The sequence below is a fragment of the Chrysemys picta genome, chromosome 12 (genome assembly GCF_011386835.1).
Source record: "Chrysemys picta bellii isolate R12L10 chromosome 12, ASM1138683v2, whole genome shotgun sequence".
NCBI lineage: Eukaryota > Metazoa > Chordata > Testudines > Emydidae > Chrysemys > Chrysemys picta.
The window spans coordinates 23,958,213-23,983,488 of NC_088802.1; the positions used below are offsets into that span (position 1 = coordinate 23,958,213).

Genomic DNA, 25,276 nt, shown 5'->3' on the forward strand with positions numbered 1-25,276 from the left:
ATAACAGTGCATTACTTTTTTTTTTTTACAGTTTCCATCTGAAAGATTTCAGATGTCAGTTGCCAAAAAGCAAAAACATCTATGTGTGTGTGTGTGTGTGTGTGTATGTGTGCATGCACACACATCTCTTGTATACTGCATTTCTGTATCAGGGCCCACTTAGTCCCTCCTTCTTTCACAATAGAAACCAGATTGATTGATCCTCATTTCATTCAACTAGTCTGAATTCTTTATGAGAGCCAGACATTTCCTGACAGCTTTTCTCAGGGCCTCCTTGACCTCTCTGTTTCTCAGGCTGTAGATGAGGGGATTGGCCAGGGGAGTCAGGACTGTGTAGAAGACAGAGAATACTTTGCTCAGGGCTCTCAGGTTGCTGGATTTCGGTATCATGTAGACAATCACTATTGTTCCATAGAAAAGTGTTACCACAATGAGGTGAGAGGAGCAGGTGGAAAAGGCCTTTTGCCTCCCGGTGGTGGAAGGGATTCTCAGGATAGTGCTAACAATACAAACATAGGATGTCAAGGTTAATAGAAATGGGGAAACTGCATCTGGGAAAAAAAATATATAAAAAACCAGCATCATTTGCCTGGTGTCGCTGCAGGAGAGCTTTAAAATTGGGGTGAGATCACAAAAGAAATGATCCATTTCATTGGGGCCACAGAAAATTACTTGTGACATAAAACACATCATTATTGTACAAGGTAGAAATCCAATTATCCAACATCCAGCTGCTAGCTGGAGGCACAACTTGCCATTCATACAGGTTCCATAGTGCAGTGGTTTGCATATGGCTAAATACCGATCATAAGACATCGCTGCCAGGAGATAACACTCTGTAGTTGCTAGAAAACAAAAGAAAAAAAACTGTGTTATGCAACCCCCAACAGAAATGGTTCTGTCCCCAGTCAAGAGACTGGACAGCATCCTGGGCAGGAGGGCAGAAGTGTAGCAGGTCTCCAGGCAGGACAAGTTCCCCAGGAAGAAGTACATGGGGGTGTGAAGGTGCTGATCAGTCACAACTAGAGCAATGATGAGGATGTTTCCGGCCATGGTCACAATGTAGATCACTAGGAAAACCAGGAAGAGAAGGATCTGCAGTTCAGGGAGATCCCCAAACCCCAGGAGAATGAATTCTGTGACATCTGTTTGATTTTCCACATCTTCTTTCTCCATGAGCTGCATCCTGTGATAGGGAAAAGTAATGAACATCGGAAGATTTGACTGTACCGTGAAATTAGATAGATTTCCATCTTTTGATGCCATAAGAGTTCCCACTGCCAATTGAGAGCTGGGTTTATATTCTCTCACAACAGAGAAACTTCTTCACTTCAGAGAGATTCATAGAGATTCCACACACACCCCAAAAAGCAATTAATTTCCCCTCTTCTACGCCATACCCCAACTTTTTTCATTCATTGATTCTTAGATTTAAGACCAAAAGGGACCATTTGGGAATGGAGGTTGGCAAAATTGATTAAAGGAGCTTTAAACTAGAAACATGTAATCTCCACACCTGATTATAACATCGAGAGGGAGGAAAATCAAGTAAGAAAGCATACAGCAATGGAGAAAGGAGCTGCACTGGGTAGGAGAATGGACATTAAGAGGAAGGATAGTGCTGATACCAGTCAGATAGGGGATACTGGAAGTAGAATAACTGTACCCAATCAAGCAAGCAAGGAATGTGGGCGAAGCCAAGCAGCAAGAGTTAAGATGTTTTTACACCAATGCAAGGAGCCTGGGTGACAAAATGGAGGAACTAGAACTACTGGTGCAGGAAGTGAAACCAGATATTATAGGGATAACAGAAACATGGTGGAATAATAATCATGATTGGAGACCAGGTATTGATGGGTATGTGCTGTTCAGGAAAGATAGAAATAAAGGCAAAGGTTGTGGAGTAGCATTGTAGATTAATGATGAGGTAGACTGTAAAGAAATTAGAAGTGACGGAACAGATAAGACAGAGTCTGTTTTGGCCAAAATCACTTTGGGGAAGTGATAGATTGGAGGACAAGTGCTACAAAAAGTAATTTTCCCTCTGCTGATACTCACACCTTCTTGTCAACTGTTAGAAATGGGCCACCTTGATTGCATTGGCCTTGTTGGCACTACAAAAGTAATTTTCCCTCCCTTGGTATTTAACCCTTCTTGTCAACTATTGAGAATAGGTCACTTCCACCTTAATTGAATTGGCTCGTTAGCACTGACCCCCCCACTTGGTGAGGCAACTCCCATCTTTTCATGTGCTAGAATATATATTCTGCTTACTGTATTTTTCACTCCATGCATCTGATGAAGTGGGTTTTTGGTCCACGAAAGTTTATGCCCAAATAAATTTGTTAGTCTCTAAGGTGCCACAAGGACTCCTCGTTGTTTTTGCTGATACAGACGAACAGGCTACCACTCTGAAACTAATAATAGTAGGGGCCCAGATTTTCCTCGATTTGATTGCTGACAGATTTCTTCACCAAATAGTCGCTGATCCAACAAGAGATGATGCCATTTGAGATTTGGTATTAGTGAGCAATGAGGACCTCATAGAAGAACTGGTTGTAGGGGACAACCTTGGTTCGAGTGATCATGAGCTAATTGTGTTTAAACTAAATGAAAGGATAAACAAAACTAGATCTGCAACTAGGGTGCTTGATTTCACAAGGGCTAACTTAAAAAAATTAAGGGAATTATTTTGGAAGTGGACTGGCACGAAGAACTTCAGGATCTAAATGTCGAGGAGGCGTGGAATTACTTTGTCGATGCTGCAGATGCTATCTGAAGCTGGCATCCCAAGCAAGGGGAAAACATTTGTAGGGAACGGTTGCAGACCAGCCCAGATGAGCAAGCTTCTCAAACAGGTGATTAAGAGAAAGCAGAAAGCCTGCAAGGAATGGAAGATGGGAAGGTTCATCAAGGAAAGCTACCACATGGAGGTCAGAAAGTGTAGGGAAGGATTTTAAGGAATCTTTAAACTTGGGGATCATATCCTTGGACTGGAGAATTGCAAATATACTACTACAAAGTAAGCCAGGAAACTACAGATCTGTTAATTTGATCTCAATTGTATGCAAGATCTTAGAACAAATTTTGAAAGAGAAAGTAGTTAAGGACTTACAGGTAAACAGTAATTGGGATAAAATAAACATGGTTTTACAAAAGGTAAATTGTGCCAGACCAACCTGATCTCTTCCTTTGCGAAGTTAACTGATTTTCTAGACAAAGGAATTGCAGTAGATTTAATCTACCTGGATTTCAGTAAAGCATTTGATACAGTTCCACATGGGAAATTATTAGTTAAATTGAAAAAGATGGGGATTAATAAGAGAATTGAAAGGTGGATAAAGGAACTGGTTAAAGGGGAGACTACAATGGGTCATACTGAAAGGTGAACTGTCAGGCTGGAGGGAGGCTACTAGTGGAGTTCCTCAGGAATAGGTCTTGGGACCAATCTACAGGTACATATGGGTATGTGCTGTTCAGGAAAGAGAGAAATAAAGGTAAAGGTGGTGGAGCAGCATTGTATATTAATGATGAGGGAGACTGTAAAGAAATTGGAAGTGATGGAATAGATAAGACGGAGTCTATTTTGGCAAAAATCACTTTGGGGAAGAAAGCTACCAGAGGTTCTCCCAGGTAATTTTGCATTCTGCTGTAGACTACCAGGATCCGATATGGATAGAGACCTGTTTTTAATGAAACAAATACTATTGGGAATTGTGTGATTAAGGGAGACTTTGATTTCCCAGATATAGCTGGAGGACAAGTGCTACAAAAAATAATTTTCCCTCTGCTGATACTCACACCTTCTTGTCAACTATTGGAAATGGGCAACCTTGATTGCATTGGCCTTGTTGGCACTACAGATGTAATTTTCCCTCCCTTGGTATTCACCTCTTCTTGTCAACTATTGAGAATAGGTCACTTCCACCTTAATTGAATTGGCTCGTTAGCACTGCCCCCCCCACTTGGTAAGGCAACTCCCATCCTTGCATGTGCTAGAATATATATTCTGCTTACTGTATTTTTCACTCCATGCATCCGATGAAGTGGGTTTTAGCCCACAAAAGCTTATGCCCAAATACATTTGTTAGTCTCTAAGGTGCCACAAGGAATCCTCATTGTTTTTTCTGATACACATTAACACAGCTACCGCTCTGAAACTAATAATAGTAGGGCCCAGATTTTCCTGGATATGATTGCTGACAGATTTCTTCACCAAATAGTTTTGGAATGAAGAAGAGGTGATGCCATTTGTGATCTGGTATTGGTGAGCAATGAGGACCTCATAGAAGATCTGGTTGTAGGGTACAACATTAGTTCGAGTGATCATGAGCTAATTGAGTTTAAACTGAATGGAAGGATAAACAAAACTAGATCTGCAACTAGGGTGCCTGATTTCAAAAGGGCTAATTAAAAAAATTAAGGGAAATATTTTGGAAGTGGACTGGCGCGAAGAACTTCAGGATCTGAATGTGAAGGAGGCTTGGAATTACTTTGTTGAAGATGCAGAAGCTATCTGAAGCAGGCATGACAAGGAAGGGGAAAAAAATTGTAGGGAAGGGTTGCAGACCAGCCCGAATGAGCAAGCTTCTCAAACAGGTGATTAAAAAAAGCAGAAAGTCTGCAAGGAATGGAAGAAATGATGGTTGTGCAAGGAAAGCTACCTCATGGAGGTCAGAAAGTGTAGGGATAAAGTGAAAACTGTCAAAAGCCAAGCAGAATTGGACCTTGCAAAGCGAATTAAAACCAATATAGTAATTTCTCACTTAAAGTCATCCTGGTTAACATTGTTTCGTTGTTACGTTGCTGATCAATTAGGGAACATGCTCATTTTAAGTTGTGCAATGCTCCCTTCTAACTTAATTTGGCAGAATCGGTGTTACCAGTGCTCTTTACAGAGGTGAAATCGCCTCCCTGCTCCCCTGTTTATACAGCCACGGATCGCATCAGCCCTCGCCCCGCAGCATCGTGCTGGGAGCTGAAGTTGATTGACTTGTCCACTGTAGTCTGAGCTCCTGCTTAACAATGTGATGGGGGTGAGGGTCAGACACACGAGCTTCCACGGAGAAGGGCAGGAATGAGATTGCACCATGTCAGTGCCTGCAACGAGGGCGTGACAATGACCAACAGCACAGATGGGAAAGTGACTCTGCCCATGGCCATGCCCAAAGCACAAATGAAATGACCCCTTGGAGCAGATGCATACTCAGATTCCTCTCATTCATATCCCATTAGTGACTAGTTCAGAAACACTGAAACTGCTTATAATGAATTACAAGCTATTATTGATTAATGATAACTATCAATTATTGACTACGAGTGACTTTCCTAAGGTCATACAGAGAGGCTGTGGCTGATCAGAGAAGAGACCCCAGGTCTTCTAAGTCATAGGCTGGTGCCTAGTACCCATCCTCTGGAAAAAAAATTAAGGTAGAGCAGTGAATGCTTGGACAAAGTTTGTGACAGGACACAAGTGTCGCTGTTTCCTAATCTGTAAGGAATCCGGTCTCCATTCAGTGCATTTCTAACGTACACCCTTTTTCTGTGGGGTGCTCAATACTGCCCAAGAAATGCTGAGGGCCCTCAAGTCCCACGGAAGTCCAGGGAGGAGATACTCAGCAGTAGACATGAAGCATCTGAGGGTTGGGCTGGGATGGTGCATAGGTATCTGCCCCCCAGAAAAGTCTGTAGTGGCAGCTGATAAGTAGTTCAGAAACTGAAGGCCACGGTCCCTGAGAAAACAATGATGTGTCAGGGAGAGAGAGAGAGAGGGGGAGATCCAGCCAGCGAGCAAAAGGGTGAGGGGAGGACAGACAGAGGGATGTGTAATGGCAGAGATGATAGCTGGGTCTCCTTTCTGATTCATTGGTTTTTCTAGCTGTGAACCACAAATAAACCCACCCTGAAGTCCTTACTCCGGCAGAGCTCCCAGCGTTTCAGGACACTGTCCAAGGTTGGTGTCTCAGAGAAAGGGTTGCATATGAGCAAGGACCTGAGGATTTGCCCCGAGGCTAGTGACATTTACCTTCAAACCTCCACATGAAGCAGCGAGCTCCCCATCACCAGTGACTGGGTCTGGTGTCAGTCAGTCTTCTTGTCTCAATTCGTGGGCAGACTAGACACCTGCCTTTGGCTGCTGGGATGGGCATCTCTCGCTGCCTGGGTTGATTGTTGGCATCACACAAACCCTTAATGTCTCCTGCTCTGCATTCTTGCAGGGTTTATCATTGAAAGCAGCCAGCCCCTAGCCCTTGTCACTGCTGTTGGGATCTCCCTTGGGACTGCTGCCAGTGATTGTCTGGATTCCCTCCATAGGGGAATTGATGCTGTGTTACTTGTTTAAACAGTGTAACATCACAAGAATGACCAGTCTGGTCCATGTAGCCCAGTGTCCTGTGTCTGGCAGTGGCCGGTGTCAGATGCTTCAGAGGAAATGAACAACAGGGACATTATTGAGTGATCCATCCCCTGTCATCAAGTCCCAGCTTCGGACAGGCGGAGGTTTATGGACACCCAGAGCATCTTGGCTTATAAACATCAATAGATCTATCCTCCATAAAGTGACCTAATTCTTTTTTGAACCCACTTATACTTTTGGCCTTCTCAACATCCCCTGACAATGAGTTCCACAGGCTGACTATGCGTTGTGTGAAGAAGTTCCGTATGTGTGCGTTAAATCTGCTGCCTATTAATTTCATTGGGTGACCCCTGGTTCTTGTTTTATGTGAAGGGACACGCTGCTGTAGGGTGAGCGTGGGGCAGGCTGGCTCTCCAACCCCCCTCCCCTCCTTGCTGGGGCCTCATCTCCACACCAGGCTGGGATAGAGACAGCGACCCCCACACTGGAGAGTGGGGCCTGACAGTTTCACTGAGCTCCCCCAAAGGGTATCTTCAGCAGCCCCCTAGGGCGATGATCCTGAGAGGGGAATTACGGCTGGAATGCTCCGGCCTCTGCTATGCAGGAGATGTGACTAAAATGATCAGAATGAATTTTTTTCACCTCAAAATCTATGTATGTAGGAGCTCCTCTCCCAGCAGGAAAAGTGGGTTAACGGGGAAGTGTGAGTCTTGCAGGGTGGAGAGGAGGTGTGTGCGCATGGGCGGGGAGGGGGGGGTCGGGGGGTGTGATTGTGAGTCTGGATCCCTTTCTCTTTCCTCAGCTGAGTAGAAAGGAGCACAGTGCAAACCACCTCCAAAGATTTTAACGTTTTGACAGAAAACTGAAAACAACAGAACATTTTTTTTGAGAGAGAGAGAGAGAGAGTCAAGGAGGGTGAGGTGATATCTTTGATTGGACCAACTTCTGTCAGTGAGAGACATAAACTTTTGAGCTTACACAGAACTCTTCTTCAGTCTGCGGAATGTACTCAGTGTCACAGCTAAGTACAAGGTGGAACAGATTATCATAAGTACTTAACACACATTTCAAGGGACCATTCAAGTTGAAATGGCCCATTAACACCCCTCCAATCATGGGGGGGGGGGAAGGCAGCTGTGTCTGTGTGAGTGTGTGTGTGTGTGGGGGGGGGGGCGTTGGTGTTAGTTGGTTACCATTTGTTGTAATAAGCCATAAATCTAGGGTATCTATTCAGTTCATGATTTTTAGTGTCTTGCAAAGTTATGAATTTAAGTTCCCAGGCTCAACTTTTGACGGGATTTTGCAGATTTCTTTTGAGAATGAGGACTGACAGGCCAGATGTAGAGTGATCGCTGTGTGAAAAGTATCATTAAACAATTACAAACCACACTTGATGGGGATCTTATGCTGAAAGAAATCTTTCCTGAACCCCCACTTCTGGCTTTCAAACAACCCCCCATCCTTTACAAGCTTATCATTGGAAGCAAGTTCCCCACAGATCAGGACACACCAACTCAAAGCATCATATCCTGCCAGAACAACAGATGCAAAAGCAGCAGACATATCTCCACTGCTACAATGAGCAATACTCTCCCCAATACACATTTCAAGATCCATGAGTCCTACATGTGCCTATCACGACATGTGGTGTACTTCATCCAGTGAATCAAATGTCCAGGCAACAGCTATGTGAGTAAAACCAGACAATCACTATGCTCTCAAATGAACCGACACAGAAAAATGATAAAAGACAAACACTGTATCGCCTCTGGGTGAACACTTTTCACAAAGAGTTCACTCTATTGCAGTCCCTTGAAATATGTTAACTACTTATACTAAACAATCTGTTCCACCTTGTATTTAGCTGACACACTGAGTACATTTCCCAGTCCTGAAGAAGAGCTCTTCTGTATAAGCTTGAGTCTCTCACCAGCAGAAGATGGTCCAATAAAAGATATTCCCTGACCCGCCTTGTGTGATGGGATCCCCAGGGTACAACCTGGAGGTGTGGGACCGCTGTGTCCCCTTAACTCTCCAGCCTGGGCTGTCTCTCACAACACTATGCCAGTGACAAGCAGCAAACCCCTCCAAGTGCTGTGATCACTCAGCCATCAGTTTGTGGAGACCCACACCCAGTTAAATTGCATGAATGTTCTCTAAGTCAGTCATGAATTATACAGAGCCCTGGTCTACACTACGGGGTTAGGTTGTTAGGTTGAATTTAGCCCCGTTAGGTTGATTTAAAAATTACTGCATTCACACAACCAAACCCATTCCGTTGACCTAAAAGGCTCTTAAAATCAACTTCTGTACTCCTCCCCGATGATGGGAGTAGTGCTAAAATCGATCTTGCTGGGTCGAATCTGGGGTAGTGCAGATGTAAATCGACGGTATTGGCCTCAGGGAGCTATCCCAGAGTGCTCCATTGTGACTGCTCTGGGCAGCACTTTGAACTCTGATGCACTAGCCAGGTACACAGGAAAAGCCCCGGGAACTTTTGAATTTCATTTCCTGTTTGGGCACTGTGGCTTACTCAGAAGCACACAGCAGCACAGGTGACCATGCAGTCCCCCCAGAATCGTAGAGAGTAGGATGTTTCTACGCTCCCCCTATCATCTCCGTCTCTGAGGTTATCGCAGATTAGAAGGCGAAAAAAATGCACTCGCCATGACATGTTTTCCGAGCTCATGCAGTCCTCCCACACTGATAGGGCACAGCTTAATGCATGGAGGCATTCAGTGGCAGAGGCCAGGAAAGGATTAAGTGAGCTCAAAGAGCGGAGGCAGGACCCGATGCTGAGGGTAATGGGGGAGCAAACGGACATGATGAAGCATCTGTTGGAGCTGCAGGAAAGCCAACAAGAGCACAGACCCCCCCTTCATCCACTGTAAAACTGTCTCCCCTCCTCCCCATGTTCCATAGCCTCCTCACCCATATGCCCAAGAATGCGGGGGTGGGGGGACCGTGGCTGCGGGCACCCAGCCACTCCACTCCAGAGGATGGCCCAAGCAACAGAAGGCTGTCATTCAAAGAGTTTGATTTTTAGTGTGGCTACAATAAGCAATCTGGCCTTGTCCTTCCCTCCTCCCCCATCCCACCTACCTTGTCCGTTATCTCATTTTTTTTTTAAATAAAGAAAGAATGCATGGGTTCAAAACAATAGTTACTTTATTTTGAATGGGGGAGGGTGGTTGGCTTACAGGGAATTAAAATCAACAAAGAGGGTGGGTTTGCATCAAGGAGAAACACACACAACTGTCACACTGAAGCCTGGCCAGTCATGAAACTGGTTTCCAAAGCCTCTCTGATGCGCAGCGAACCTTGCCTGGCTGCTCAAAATCGGATGCCAGGTGATTTGCCTCAGCCTCCCAACCTGCCATAAACATCTCTCCCTTACTCTCACAGATATTATGGACTCCATTACATTGTGAGGGAAGTCATTCCTGGTCAAAAGTAGGTTGCTATACCCATAGGCATGCGCACGGGGTGTGCCGGGTGTGCCCGGGCATACCCTAATGGCCATGGGCCGGATCCGGATCTGGCCCCTCAGGGCTTTGGATCCGGCCCACGGGATTTGCCCCCCGTGGTGCCGCAGGCCCCGCGCTGCTTTCAGAAACAGCCGCCAGGGCACCATGTCTCTGGGGCCAGGGGGTTGCTCCAGGCACAGCCTCCCAAAGCTCCCATTGGCCGGGAACGGGGAACCGCGGCCAATGGGAGCTTCAGGGGAGGTACCTGGAGGTGTGGCAAGGGCAGTGTGAAGAGTCCTGTGCCGCCCCTCCCCTCCCCTGGGGCTGCGCGGGGATGTTGTGAGTGGCACAGCATGGGGCCCTGGCAGGCAGGAGCGCGCTGCTGCGGGTAAGCGGCGGCGGGCCGGGCCGAACCCCGAACCCCTTCTGCACCCCCCCTCCCTGCCCTGAGCCCCCGGCCTGCACCCTGTTGAGTTGGGCTCCCCTTCCCCAGGGCGGGCTGGCTGCTTTAACAGCCCCATGTGCTCCCTGGCAGCCTCCCACCCGGCAGCACCAACACAGCCGCTTAAGGTGGCCCGCGGGAGTGCTGCCACAGCCCGCCCCCCCCAGGCAGCTGCCCCCCTCCAGCGCCTAGGGCCCCAAACCCGCCTGTGGCTCCCTGCACTGGCCGGGGGCCCGGGCACCACCCGGGGGGATCAGGCCGCCCCTGAGCCCAGCCCACCTTAAGTGGGGCCTGGGATCCAGCAGGCCCGGAGCAGGGGGCGAGCCTGGCCCACAGGCCCCCCCGCAGCCCGGCTGCAAGCTCAGCTCCCTGGCGCTGTTCGGTGGCTCTGGCCAGGCACCCTCGGCCTTGAGTCCAGCCCTGGGAGCAGCCCGGCCCCTCTGCGATCCACCCCGGCTGCCTCTGCCTGGCCTGGCCCCAAGCGCCCAACCCGGCCCCTGAGCCTGCCTGCCGGGATGGGGGAGCCCAGATCCCCTGCCCCGGGTCTGCCTGCAAACAGCCTACCCTCCTGCACCCCAACTCCCTGCCCTGAGCCGCCTGCCTGCACCTTGCACCCCAACCCCCTGCCCCACAACTCCCTGCCCTGAGCTCCCTGCCTGCACTTCGCACCCCAACCCCCTGCTCCACAACTCCCTGCCCTGAGCCCCCTGTCTGCACCTTACCCTGCAACCCCCTGCCCTGAGCCCCCTCCTGCCCCTCAACCTCCTGCCCTGAGTCCCCTACCACACCCTGTACCCCAATCCCCTGCCCTGAGCCCCCTCCTGCACTCCGCACCCCTCCTGCACCCCAACCCCCTTCCCTGAGCCCCCCATACACCCCACACCCCTCCTCTGCCCCAATCCCTTGCCCTGAGCCCCTTCCTGCACACAGCGCCCCCTCTCACACCCCACACTCCCTCCCACACCCCAACCTTTATGATGTTCGCCTTTAAAAAAAAAATTCCCTGGGTGCACACCCTAATGAAATGTGCTGTGCACGCCTATGGCTATACCCCGGAGTTCTACAGGTCCGTTGCTAACCAGTTTGGGGTTGGAAAGTCGACTGGAAGGTAAAGCGATGGCTGAGGTTTCTGAGGCAGTCAGGTGTGTGGTTTATCCAAAGGTGGGGGCATAAACAATATCCCCAAAGTAAGTGCTGGCTTGGAAAAATGAGGTTTCCCCACTGTACTGGGGCCATGATTGTATGCACTCAAGCAGCCGGAGTACATACACTGCAAAAGGTTCTACTCCATGGGTATTCAGGCGCTTGGGGACCACAGAGGCCAAGTTATGGACGCCAACGTGGGCTGCCCTGGAAAAGTTCATGATACCAGGGTTTTCTGTCAGTCAGGCGTCTACCTTCATGGACAGGCCAGAACACTATTCCAAATGACAATGTCATATATGGAATCACAGTTCCCATGGTTATTCTAGGGGATCCCATGTACCCCCTTTTGCCTGGGCTTATGAAACAGTATCCTGATCAGAGTCCATGGCAAAAGAAGGCTTAATTATATTTCCTGCAGGTGTAGAATGGTGGTTGAATGTGCGTTTGTCAGATTGAAATCCTCAAGCCTGAGTCTGAGTTTGGGTTTACATTGCAGTGTACACATTCCCTAAGACCCAGTGCGTCAGACCCAAAACAGATTAGTGGTTATCAAAATAAAATAAATGATGCGAGTGATTTCTGTTGACACAACCTCTTTGCTACAACAGCAACAACAAAATCAATGTCAAATAAAAAAGCAGCAGGTAGGTGTGGAGGAAATGGTACTCCTGGCATATTTGAAAAGTGCCAGCATCTTTCATCCTGAAGCACATTGGGTAAAATTTCCAAAAGTGTCTAGCTCACTTAGAATCATAAATCTCATTGACTTTTAATGAGACACAGATTCCCCCAATCTTAGGTCCTTCTGAAAGGGGAACTCAGGCTTTGAAGTCACTTTGGTGATTTTGAAAATTCTACCCATTGAATAGTACTTTAATCCTTACGCCTCTGATACAAATGAATACACAGGAACTAATTGAAGGCATGACAGTAGTTGAGCCACTGAGGGTATGTCTACACGGCAGCTGAAGGTGAGCCTCTCAGCCTGGGTAGGCAGACTCGTGCTAGCAGGGCTTGTGCTAGTGTGCTAAAAATAGCTGTGTGGACGTTGTAGGGTGGGGCCAAGCCTTATATTGGCTCCTATAACCCCCCCAGCCCCGTTCCAATTTTTCACATTTGCTGTCTGGTCACCCTAGTGACTAGCCTGAGCCTCCCCTGAGGTGAGGAATGTCATTATCACCTGGACAAAACCTTGTAGTTACCCCCTTCTAGTCACATAACTGTCAGGATGAGTTAATCAGAAGCACCCTCTCCCGCCTAAGAAAAAGAGGTGTGTGAACCTGCCCAGGAATTTGACTGAGTGGGCAGAAGTGTTTTGCTGACCATGGGTGTGTGTGAGAGAGAAGAGAGAGATGAGAGAACCCACAGGACAGAGAGAGAGGGAGCCTGAGGGAAAAAATCAAGGAAGCCAAGCAGTAGCCCAATGCGAGCTTGGAAAAAGCGAGCATTTGGGTCGAACGAGGTGACTAACGAGACTAGGGGAGGTAAGCAAAGAAGCTGCTCCTTTTGTTCTTGGTTCCTCATGCATTCAGAGAAGTCGGACTTTGTACATTCCTTTTCAATAAACAAGATTGGATCAAAGAAAATATCAGACTCCACCAATTTCTACTTCCAACTGGGACATCCCCACGGCTCCAAACTGTGACTAACCACTCGGGTCAAAAAGGGGTAACAATACGCAGTCTCTACCCGGCATGAAGATACACATTGTGTTTGGGGAGGTTTGAAGCCTAATGCCCTCAGCATCTACTTAGGGTCATCTTGTTTTTGCAGCAGGATAGCTGAGAGTGCTGGGTGTTTGTGTCTGTCTGGTTCCTAGAGAAAAACAACCTGCTGCTTAGATTAATAGGGATTATCATCATTGCCTATGAAAACTCTGCAAAAAGAACAGGAGTACTTGTGGCACCTTAGAGACTAACAAATTTATTAGAGCATAACTTTCGTGGACTACAGCCCACTTCTTCGGATGCATATGAAGAAGTGGGCTGTAGCCCACGAAAGCTTATGCTCTAATAAATTTGTTAGTCTCTAAGGTGCCACAAGTACTCCTGTTCTTTTTGCGGATACAGACTAACACGGCTGCTACTCTGAAACCTATGAAAACTCTGGTTATTCTTGTTAGCTATACAAATGTTCAGTCCCGCTTTGATGACTACAGTCTAATCACACATCGGGAAAAAAGGTATTTATTGGTTCAGAATTTGCCATCTTTTAATTATATTGTATGTCCCTGTGACGTTTCTTGCGGTGCCTGGGATTGTGCAGCACCCACTGACACTTCCCCTTAGCATGGGAAAGGCAAGTCTGTGCCTGCCAGGGGTCAGCTCCCTGAATATTATTGTGATTTTTGATATAAGGGACCATTTATGGCAAAGGCAGGCTTACTTGGGTGGCAAGACAGACTGGAGTGCCCAAGGGGATTGTCTGTGAATCCATGTTAAGGCTGTTGTAGTGCTTGAGGACTTCCCACTTGATATTTGGTTGGTGAAATCTAAGTCTAGAACTCACAGCCAATTTGGGAGTTGTGCCCTGCTTCTGACCAGTCTGCCCGGAGGTTGGTACCCGTGCTCTTCAGCCACGCCAGGCAGCATGACAGCCCTTCTTTCCCCGTCAACTGGGATGACATGAGTGAGCCAGGTGGTCTTGAAAATCCTGTGCTGCCACAGTGTGACAATACTCTCCTCTGTCTTCAACAACTCAGGGTCCAGAAAAACTTTTTTACAGTGCAAATATTTGTAAACATAATAATATAAAATGAGCTCTGTATGCTTTGTATTCTGTGTTGTACTTGAAATTAATATATTTGAAAATGTAGAAAAACATCCAAAAACATTTATAATAAATTGTCTCTTTCCAGAGAAGACAGAAGGAATGGTCTGTGCCCCAAGGAGGTCACAGTGGTTTATACTGTGGGTTTTTTTTTTACTCAGCTGAGCAGGGGAGCTGGAGGGAGAGATGGCCACGGTTTCACAAACATCCTGCTTGCAAACTTGTCGACCAGATACTCGACCCTGCAAGTGTCACACTTTCCCTTTAACCCATTTTTTTCTGGGGAAAGTTAGCTTGTAGATTTTTAAAGTGAAAAAAGTCCATTGTGATCATCTAGTCTGACCTCCTGCATTGCAAAGGCCAAAGAAATTTTACCCGACGATTCCGTCACCAGACCCATTGCTTTTCATTAAACTAGAGTGATTCTTTTAAAAAGAGACCTCCGGTCTTGATTTAAAAGACTCCAAGTGATGGAGAATCCACCACAGCCCTATGTAAATTGTTCCAGGGGATAGTTGCCTTCACTGTTAAAAATGTGCGCCTTCTTTCTAGTCTGTATTTATCTTGCTTCAGCTTCCAGCCACTGGCTCTTCTTATGCCTTTATCTATGAGATTAAAGAGCCTTCTGCTATCAGACATCTCCTCCCCAGATAGGTACAGCTAGACACTGACCAAATCAACTCTTTGTTAAGTTTTGTGACCTCCTCTGTGTTAAGTTAAATAGTTTGTGGTTCTTAACTCTCTTACTTCAAGGTAACTTTTCCATCTCACAAGTCATAATTGTAGCTGCTCTGAACAATGTAATATGGAATGTGGTGCATTCTTCATCTCTTTGAGTTTTTATAACAATATTGGAGTCTCTGATTAGCAGATACGCTCTAAATAGGATCAAATTCGATGATTTATAGATTTAAGGGGCAGAAGGGACCATTGTGATCTAGTCTGACTTCCTTCATTGTGCAGGCCACAGGATTTCCGTTAAATAATTACTACTTCAAATACAATAGCTGTGATTGAACTGGAGCAGATCTTGTAGAAATATTTGATTTAAACATTTCCAGTGATGGAGACTCCACCACAACCCTTGGGAAGTTGTTCCAATGGCTTATTACCCTCCCTGTCAAAAATATCTACCTTATTTCTAGTCTGAATTTGTCTAGCTTCAACTTCCAGTCATTGGCTATTGTTACACCTTTGTCTGCTAGATTGAAGAGTCTTTAATTATTCAATTTCTGTTCCCCATGTATGTACTTATAGACTGTGGTCCAGTCAACGCTTCACCTTCTCTCTGTTAAGCTAAATAGACTCATACAGATCAATCTATCATTACCAGGCATGTTTTCCAACCCTTCAATCATTCTCGTGGCACTTCTCTGAACCCCCTCCAATATTCTAGCATAATGGTTCCTTCTGGCCCTAAAATCTCTGAAGCTATTAAAAATCATTAAATAAAAAAGTTTTTTTCTTATTTTCCTTTTAGTTTTTGAGCCTTCATTTTGAAAATAATATTAGAAATAAGTCATAAATATTTAATAGTGAGGGCAACTAACCATTGAAACACTTTAACAAAGTTTGTGGTGGATTCTCCCTCATTGATCAATTTTAAATCAAGAAGGGTGTTTTTCCTAAAAGATCTGCCCAGGGAATTATTTTGGGGAAGTTCTAGGGCCTGTACTATACATGAGGTCAGACTGGAAGACCACCATGGTCCCTTCTGGCCTTGGAATCTATTAATCATTTATCTCTCTGAAAAATCACACCTTCTGCTCACAACTTGTTCTTTTTCTTTCTGATGCACTTGCCTTGAGGGAAAGAGAGAGAGAGTACTGGTGTGGAGAGAGAGAGAGATCCGGAGATGGATTAACACAATCAGGGATTGTTAGACAGACATTTCTTTAAGGGAAGTAATTCTGTGGCCAAGACTTTCAATTACGGAGTCTAAATAGGTTTGTAAACTGGGACTTTAAAAGGGGCCTAAAGAAGCACTAAATAAGAAAATATAAATGAAAAGGGATGGACAAAAATGAGGAAGTCAACAAAAATCTGGCTATCCTCCTTAAAGTGCTTTGGTGATTATATTTGTCTGCCTTTGACTATCAAGGCAACTATGGAGCATTCTCAGAGTCCTTTCACCAAAAATCCTGAAAACATAAGAGCCTCGACAGTCTAGAAAATGTTTAAGTTTTCTCTTTTTCTTGAAACCGTCTGTGCTCCTATCAATACAGGCTGGGATTTTCAGAGAGGCCTGTGGGCGTTAGCTGTCTGAGGGGAGGTGTACACATAAAATGCTGCACCGATTCAGCTGCGCCACTGTAGCGCTTAAGTGAAGATGCTCCTACGTTGACAAGGGAGAACTCTCCCGTCAGCGTAGTTAATCCACCTCCTCAAGAGGCAATAGCTATATCGACGGGAGAAGCTCTCCTGCCAACCTAGCGCTGTCTATACCGGGGTTAGGTTGGTATAACTACGTCACTGAGGCATGTGGATTTTTCACACCCCGGAGCGACGTAGTTATATTGATATAGGTTTGTAGTGTAGACCAGACCTGACGGTCACTGAAATGCAGTAGGACTTGGGTGCCTAATACTGAACTGCAAATCCCAGCCTAGATCTGAAATAGTTGAGTGAGTCCAGTAAGCTAGTTCAGCCTGAAGATGTGGTCTTGATGCAATAATCACTGTGTGCAATTCTCTGTAGTGTAGAATGTTGTTTTCTTTAGTCTTGTTAAGTGCTCTGTTTGGAAATGCAAAATATAAACAATTCCTCCATCACATTACTTTCATCAAAAGCAGTCTCCAGGGTCATTCGTCTGTCAGCAACACCCAGGAGAGGCTGCTTTCTTCTATAAAGCCCACAATAACCAGAGAAAGGGTAATGAATGTTTTGCATAAGCAGGGTCACAAGACCGATCAAGAAAATGGACAGGTCTTTACAGAGAGAGTGAAAGTGCATAAAGAAAATGAAGACAGGAGAGTGATTGAGGGTGGAAACTGCATCACAATTCCCCAGACCAGCCCCCATTGGTACACTGGTCACTCCTCGCACACCAGTACATTGATCATTCCTTCATACTCACAACTAAAGGTAAATGTTAGGGCTGGGTGGAAATTTTCCACCGGAACCTTTTTTTTTTTTACTTTTTTTAAATGTAGTTCTTCATGGAAAGTGTCTGTTTTCCTCCATTTTTAAAAAAAGTGTTCTTCAGAAAACCCTAACATATTTTGGTTTCTGATGGAATTCTTCTGGTTTTCAGCAACTTTCAGCACAATTTTTTCAGTTTTCAGGTTTTTGATGCAAAGTTGACAATTCTCATGAAGGGGACGGGGGACTTCCAACCAGACCTAGTAAATGTAATCATTATTGGGGAAAATCCTGGGGGTCTTTATTCACTTTTTGCTCAGTCTGTAACTAACGAACTTCCATTGTTCTGGGTATATGGGAATTTTCACTGAGTCAAGGCTGATTAAGGACTGTAGACCATGCAGAGTACTACTAGGAAAACAATTGAAATACAAAGGCTCTATCTGTTGGTCTGTCTGTCTCTCTCTCTCTTGGTTTCTGAACATTTCCCATTCTATCCTGTCCCAGACAGGGTGTTTCAGTGTTTCTTTGATTGCCTGCATTTGATTCCTCTCTATGAATTTTTGCCCTTGCTTTTCAGCCCACTGTTGTTCTTCAAGCTCCTTTTTATGCTGTGGATGAGATATAGTGACTGGGTGAGAATTGTTTCCCGTGTAACAAGCAAAATCAGCTGCTCTGTGCTTCCATAAGGAAAACAAATCCTTGTGCTCAGGTGGCTCATGGCCAGGCTGTGGCTTGATGCACCTTCTCTAAGTGAACTGATCACTCGGACACATTTCAGCTGACTTAGTGTTTCAGTGATCATCTGAGTGAAATTGGTCACAGTGACACATTACTGATCTAGTGTATTGCTAATTTGTCTCTTTATTTCTCTACCACTGCAATACAGAAGGTTTTTTATATTGCCTTTTCAGGTGTGTTACATTTCTTTTGATAAATAGAGCTTGTGGGAAATTTCTTGTCAAAACTGTTTTTTTTTTATTTTATTTTTTTGGAAAATTGGGTTTTCAAATTAAATGAAAATTTTTCATGAAAAGTGTCTGCTTTCCCTGGAAAATGGCATGTTTTCATTAAAAAAACACTTTTTGGACAAAACCCAAAAACTTTTCAGCCAAAAACTGAAAAATATTGGGTCAAAAATCAAAAGCTTTCAGCTTCTGGTGGAAAATTTTCAGTTTTCAGCCACAACATTTTGATTGTCAATTTTTTTTTCACAAAAAGTCAAAAATTTCTGTGAAGAAAAAAATTCCAGTCAGCTCTAATGTTAAATAGAGCTGTTCCACACATCTCCCTCTATCTGTCTGATGTCTCACTGTCTGTCTGCATATGTCTCTCTGTGCCTGTCTGTCTGTTTCTCTGTTTGCCTGTGTATCTTTCCCTCTCTTTCTAAGGCATCTTTGGTATATTGAAAACTGTATCCTGTGAGCATAACAGTACCCAGGGCAATTCCCAGAGCCTTTATCTCCCATCCCCCAGCCCTTTAGACAGAGCTTGCATGTCTTTCTATCTCCCTGACAACTCACCTCTTTCACATGGATTCTCACTCCTTTCCTCAGTTGTTTCTAAAATGTCCCTCTGGATTTTCCCCTAAAGCAGAAGATCTGTGCATGTTCCTGACCCTGTAGCTGCTGGTTGTCTCCAGCAGAGCCTTTCTTCCACTGACGAGAGTGTCAACTGAGAGCTCTTAGCAGCTGTCAGGAGGTATTGAGCACTGCATCATCTCTTTGCAATGATCTTTGAGATTACAAGGTAGATCAACCACACCTACTCCTCTGTCTATCCCACTTATGAATGTAGACCCCCAATTCCCATTAAAATAAAATAAAATTATATATATATATATATTCAGTACAGCAAGGCAGTTATTTAAAAATAAAATACATAGGATGTACATGTACTCAGAATTTAAGATTGCAAAACACAGTTCATGAGATCAGAATTAGACCTCATGGATTTATTCATGTGAGGAAAGGCTGTGAGATCATTATTTTTAAAGCCATTCCTTTACTCTCTCTTAGCTCCGCTGACGATTTTTAGTGTGGGATAAAACTTCCCAGTGGCTAGCATCCTTTGAGGAACAGAAGACCCTTTGTGGCTCTGCATAGCTTGAATTAAGGTCCTGACTCAGCAAAGCCCTCAGGCCCCGATTTTTAAATCTATTTAGGGGTTGCTGAGCTCAGTGTTGCAACAATGCCTAACTAATTGAGGATCCTAAATTTCATTTTCAAAAGAATATAGGCATGGAGGAGTCTAAATCCCATTAGCTGTCAATAGAATGTAGACTCCTTGGTGCCTAAATCTGGGAAAATAAGATTTAGGCTTGGGCATTGTGATGCTGTGTGCTGAAGAACCTAAATAGCTTTATAAATCTGACCTTAAGGCACCTTGGTTGCCTAAGTATTTTTGAAAATCCTACTAGGTGCCTATCTGCAACTTTGGGTGCCTAAATAAATTAATTAATGGAGATATCCCATCTCCTATAACTGGAAGGGACCTTGAAAGGTCATTGAGTCCAGCCCCCTGCCTTCACTAGCAGGACCAAGTACTGATTTTTGCCCCAGATTCCTAAGTGGCCCCCTCAAGGACTGAGCTCACAACCCTGGGTTTAGCAGGCCAAAGCTCAAACCACTGAGCTATCCCTCCCCGCAGAGATGCCTCTGGATAGCTGTCCTTCTGCATTTGCTTAAGTTGTCCCAGTTTGTCCTTTTGAAAGTCCCACTTCTGAGTTTTAGTATTTTTATTTGTACCTAGATGCACCTCATAGAGAAAGCAGAAGAGGACAATCAAACGGTCATCACAGAATTTATCCTCCTGGGATTCGGGAATCTCCCTGAACTGCAGATCCTTCTTTTCCTGGTTTTCCTAGTGATCTACATTGTGACCATGTCCGGGAACATCCTCATCATAGCGCTAGTTGTGGCTGATCAGCACCTTCACACCCCCATGTACTACTTCCTGGGGAACTTGTCCTGCTTGGAGACCTGCTACAGCTCCACCATCCTGCCCAGGATGTTGGCCAGTCTCCTGACTGGAGACAGAACCATTTCTGTCAGTGGCTGTTTTGCACAGTTTTATTGCTTTTGTTATTTGCTACCAACAGAATGCTATCTCCTAGCAGCGATGTCTTATGATCGGTATTTAGCGATATGCAAACCCTTGCGTTATGCAGCCCTGATGAACGGCAGGTTATTTCTCCAGCTAACAGCGGGGTCTTGGATGAGCGGATTTCTAATTTGTGTAATAATGATGTGTTTTATGTCACAATTAACATTCTGTGGCCCCAATGAAATTGACCATTTCTTTTGTGATTTTTCTCCAATGCTAAAACTCTCCTGCAGTGACACCAGCATGATCACACTGGTTAGTTTCATACTCGCCTCCCTAGACTCGCCTTGCCCATTTCTATTAACTGTGACATCCTATGTTTGTATCATTGCTACTATCCTGAGAATCCCTTCCACCACCGGGAGGCAAAAGGCATTTTCCACCTGCTCCTCTCACCTCATTGTGGTTACAGTTTTCTATGGGACCCTAATGACTGTGTATCTGCTACCAAAAACCAATACACTGAGAGCCCTGAACAAAGTGTTCTCTGTCTTCTACACAGTCCTGACTCCCATGCTCAATCCCCTCATCTACAGCCTGCGAAACAAGGAGGTGAAGGAGGCCCTGAGAAAAGTCATCAGTTAATATATGTTGCTCAAATGAATTAGATGGAGTCACTGATCTGTGAAGGAATCCATCTGGCTTAATGAGCAAGAAAGTTTACATCTAGTAGGGCCCTTGCTCATGCCAGTGGGAACTGCTTCGGGGAATGTGAGGACATACTACGTTTTGGGATGATGACATTCCCATTTATGGCTAAAACTGATACTTGCTTAATTGGAAACCCGACTGTCTTGCGCTCTACACTCCACATAGTGACATTTGAGATTTCGGATATGTGTTTTATCTATTTCTCTGCTCTCTCTGAGTTGAGAAAATGCCACATTTTACTTGGCACTGGCCTCAGATCCCTGTGGGTGGAATTAGCTTGTTCAAATATTTTCTTTCTCCTTGATTCCTGGGTTCCCAAAAGCTCCATAACTTTATATCTGGGAAGATTGTAGTGGTCTTCCCATTGTTGTACTACGTGTCATCTTGCAATGGGTAGAAGGGGTGTAAGGGTGTGCCTATACTGCAATGTAAGCCTAGGCTCTGTGGGACTTGAACGCATAGGCTCGGTGGGTGTAAACCTAGGCTTGAGTGTCCACACTGAATATTAAGCCTAGGTTTAGAATTTCTGGACCCAGGCCTCACACCAGTGCTCAGGCTTCTACGCTGCACTATGCAGACCGAAGCCAAACCAGCCTGTGCCAGGTTTCCTAGCATCCTCCCCAGCAGGTAGCTGTTGTAGCCCTTTGTTTGTGGTGCCCTGTGGGAAAACCTGACTGTCCATCCCGCGGCACTTCACCAGAAGCTATCGCAGCCTGCCAAGGCATCGGGCCAAGTTGTCTTTTGAGTCTGCATGCACCCAGCAGCCGGAACCAGCAACAGGGAGGAGTCAGCGTTTGAAGCACTTGTTTTGCTTGTGCTTTCCCTCCTGTTTCAGGCAATGGGCAGAGCTTCCATGAGGTGCTGGTGGACGTTTTGGGGGCATTTTCTGACCTGCAGAAGAAGGCACCTGTTGGAGGAGGATGAGGGTGATACAGACCTGGCAGACTCAAACTGGCTGATGCTGCTCATGGCTCTCGGGAGAGCCGCTGAGGCCCCCTGTGTAGACCGGTGCTTCTGGAGCAGGGCCACGAGCACAGACTGGTGGGACTCCCTTGTCATGCAGACCTGGCATGACCAGAACTTCCTCATGAAGAAAGCTACATTTCTGAAGCCTTGTTAGCAGCTTGCCCGGACCCTTCAGCACCATAACACATACGTGAGAGAAGCCATTCCTGTTCAAAAGTAGGTTGCTAACCAGTTTGGGGTTGGAAAGTCGACTGGAAGGTAAAGTGGTGGCTGAGGTTTCTGAGGCAGTCAGGTGTGTGGTTTATCCAAAGGTGGGGGCATAAACAATATCCCCAAAGTAAGTGCTGGCTTGGAGAAAATGAGGTTTCTCCACTACACTGGGGCCATGATTGTATGTATTCAAGGAGCCGGAGTACATACAGTGCAAAAGGTACTACTCCATTGGTATGCAGGCCCTTGGGGACCACAGAGGCCAATTTATGGAAGCCAATGTGGGCTGCACTGGAAGCGTTCATGATGCCAGGGTTTTCCGTCAGTCAGGCATCTACCTTCATGGACAGGCCGGAACACTATTCCAAATGACAACGTCATAAATGGAATCACTGTTCCCATGGTTATTCTATGGGATCCCATGTACCCCTTTTGCCTGGGCTTATATCTGGTATCCTGATCAGAGGCCATGGCAAAATTATCTTCTCCATAGGTGTAGAATGGTCTTTGAATGTGCATTTGTCAGATTGAAATCCTCAAGCCTGAGTCTGAGTTTAGGCTTACATTGCAGTGTACACATTCCCTAAGACCCAGTGCGTCAGACCCCAAACAGATTAATGGCTGTCAAAATAAAATAAATGATGTGAATGATTTCTTTTGATACAAGAACAGCAAGAACAACAACAAAATGAATGTCAAGTAAAAAAAACAGCAGGTAGGCATGGAGGAAATGCTACTCATGACATATATGAAAAGTGCCAGCATCTTTCATCCTGATGCACATTGGGTAAAATTTCCAAAAGTGTCTAGCTCACTTAGAAGCATAAATCTCATTGACTTTCAATGAGACAAAGATTCCCCCATCCTTAGGTCCTTCTGAAAGGGGAACTCAGGGTCTGAAGTCACTTTGGTACTTCTGAAAATTCTACCCATTGAATAGTACTTTAATTCTTAGGACTCTGATTCAAATGAATACACAGGAACTAATTGAAGGCATGACAGTAGTTGAGCCACTGAGGGTACGTCTACACGGCAGCTGAAGGTGAGCCTCCCAGCCTGGGTAGGCAGACTCGTGCTAGCAGGGCTTGTGCTAGTGTGCTAAAAATAGCTGTGTGGACGTTGTAGGGTGGGATCAAGCCTGGGTGATTAGCCTGAACCTCCCCTGAGGTGAGGAATGTCGTTATGAGCTGGACGAAAGCTTGTTATGGTTGAGTTAAAAAACTTATTCTAACTGATGTGTTAACATACCCTTCTATTCACTTAACTGTCAGGATCAGGGCCAGCTCCAGGCACCAGCTTAGCAAGCAGGTGCTTGGGGCGGCCCAAGAAAAGGGGCGGCACGTCCGGCTCTTCGGCCGAATTGCCGCCGAAGAAGAAAGCAGTGCGGCTGAACTGCCGCCAATCGCGATCGCGGCTTTTTTTTTTTTTTTTTTGTGCCTCTTGGGGCGGCAAAAACCCTGGAGCTGACCCTAGTCAGGATGAGTTAATCAGAAGCCCCCTCCCCCACCTAAGACAAAGAGGTATGTGAACCTGCCCAGGAATTTGACTGAGTGGGCTGAAGGGTTTGGCTAAGCACGGGTGTGTGTGAGAGAGAAGAGAGAACACACAGAACAGAGAGAGAGAGCCTCAGGGGAAAAAGCAAGGAAGCCAAGCAGTAGCCCAGTGCGAGCCTGGAAAAAGCGAGCATTTAGGTCAAACGAGGAGACTAACGAGACTTGGGGAGGTAAGCAAAGAAGCTGCTCCTTTTGTTCTTGTTCCCTCATGCATTCAGAGAAGTCGGACTTTGTACATTCCTTGTCAATAAACAAGATTGGATCAAAGAAAATATCAGACTCCATCAATTTCTACTTCCAACTGGGACATCCCCACGGCTCCAAACTTTGACTAACCACTCGGGTCAAAAAGGGGTAACAATACACAGTCTCTACCTGGCATGGAGATACACATTGTGTTTGGGGAGGTTTGACCCCTAATGCCCTCAGCATCTACTCAGGGTCGTCTTGTTTTTGCAGCAGAATAGCTGAGAGTGTCTGAGTCTTTGTGTCTCTATCTGGTCCCTGGAGAAAAACAACCTGCTGCTTAGAGTAATAGGAATTATCATCATTGCCTATGAAAACTCTGGTTATTCTTGTTAGCCATACAAATGTCCAGTCCCGCTTTGATGACTAGAGTCTTATCACACATTTTGGAAAAAGGTATTTATTGGTTCAGAATTTGCCATCTGTTAATTTTATTGTATGTCCGTCTGACATTTCTTGTGGTGCCCGGGACTGTGTGGCACCCACTGACACCTGCCCTTAGAATGGGGAAGCCAAGTCTGTGCCTGCCAGGGGTCAGCTCCCTGAATATTATTGTGATTTCTGGTGTAAGGGACCATCTATCGCAAAGGCAGGCTTACCTGGGTGGCAAGACAGACTGAAGTGCCCAAGGGGATTGTCTGTGACTCCATGTTAAGGTTGTTGTAGTGCTTGAGGAGTTCCCACTTGATACTTGGTTGGTGAAATCTAAGTCTAGAACTCACAGCCAAGGTGTGGGTTGTGCCCTGCTTCTGAACAGTCTACCCTGAGGTTGGTACCCATGCTCTTCATTCACTCCAGACAGTCTGACAGCCCTTCTTCAGTAGCGTAGCTAGTGGGGTGCAGGGGAAGCAGCAGCTTCCCCTCAGGACATTTTTCAAAAGCGACGCCTTAGGGGTTACGTTATATGGCGCCAGCGGGTGGGGTCTGCTTCTCTCTGAAGGGCAGCACGGGCGGAGGAGCCATGGGGGGGCGGCGGACCCGTCCGGAGGAGAACGCCAGGTGGCCAGGTAGAGAGCGGGGACGGGCTGCGCTGCTGGGTCCGTTCGGGTCCAGAGCACTCGGGCCAGGCCGGGAGGAGCATGCGCGGCGGCGAGGGGTCGGGGGGAGCACGTGCGGCAGCGAGGCTGGGCTGGGTGCGTGCTGATCGGCAATACAGGGACCAGTGGAAGAAGCGGCGAGTGATACCAGACACCTCTGTGTTCTTTTGGAATCAGGGTGCAGTATCCAGCCGGACTTATGAAAGACACCCCCCGCCGCCAAGCCTCTGCTTAAACCAAAAGCC

At 46.0% G+C, this 25,276-nt stretch overlaps 3 protein-coding genes across 3 annotated transcripts in view; 2 read left to right on the top strand and 1 right to left on the bottom strand.

Moving 5' to 3' along the window:
* LOC135974464 (maestro heat-like repeat-containing protein family member 1) overlaps positions 1-25,276 on the top strand; it is a 936,803-nt gene that overhangs the window by 347,417 nt on the left and 564,110 nt on the right. The window lies entirely within an intron of this gene.
* LOC135974755 (olfactory receptor 5B21-like) lies at positions 217-1,185 on the bottom strand. The gene has a single exon (XM_065563279.1). It carries the CDS (start codon positions 1,183-1,185, stop codon positions 217-219), a length of 969 nt encoding a protein of 322 aa, XP_065419351.1.
* Positions 20,015-21,246, top strand: LOC101937969 (olfactory receptor 5V1-like). The gene has a single exon (XM_024111478.2). It carries the CDS (start codon positions 20,015-20,017, stop codon positions 20,951-20,953), a length of 939 nt encoding a protein of 312 aa, XP_023967246.2. The 3' UTR covers positions 20,954-21,246.

What these genes read in the sequence shown, in the direction of transcription:
- LOC135974755 (XM_065563279.1), bottom strand. Translation starts at nt 1,185, where the DNA reads ATGCAGCTCATGGAGAAAGAAGATGTGGAAAATCAAACAGATGTCACA.
- LOC101937969 (XM_024111478.2), top strand. Translation starts at nt 20,015, where the DNA reads ATGCACCTCATAGAGAAAGCAGAAGAGGACAATCAAACGGTCATCACA.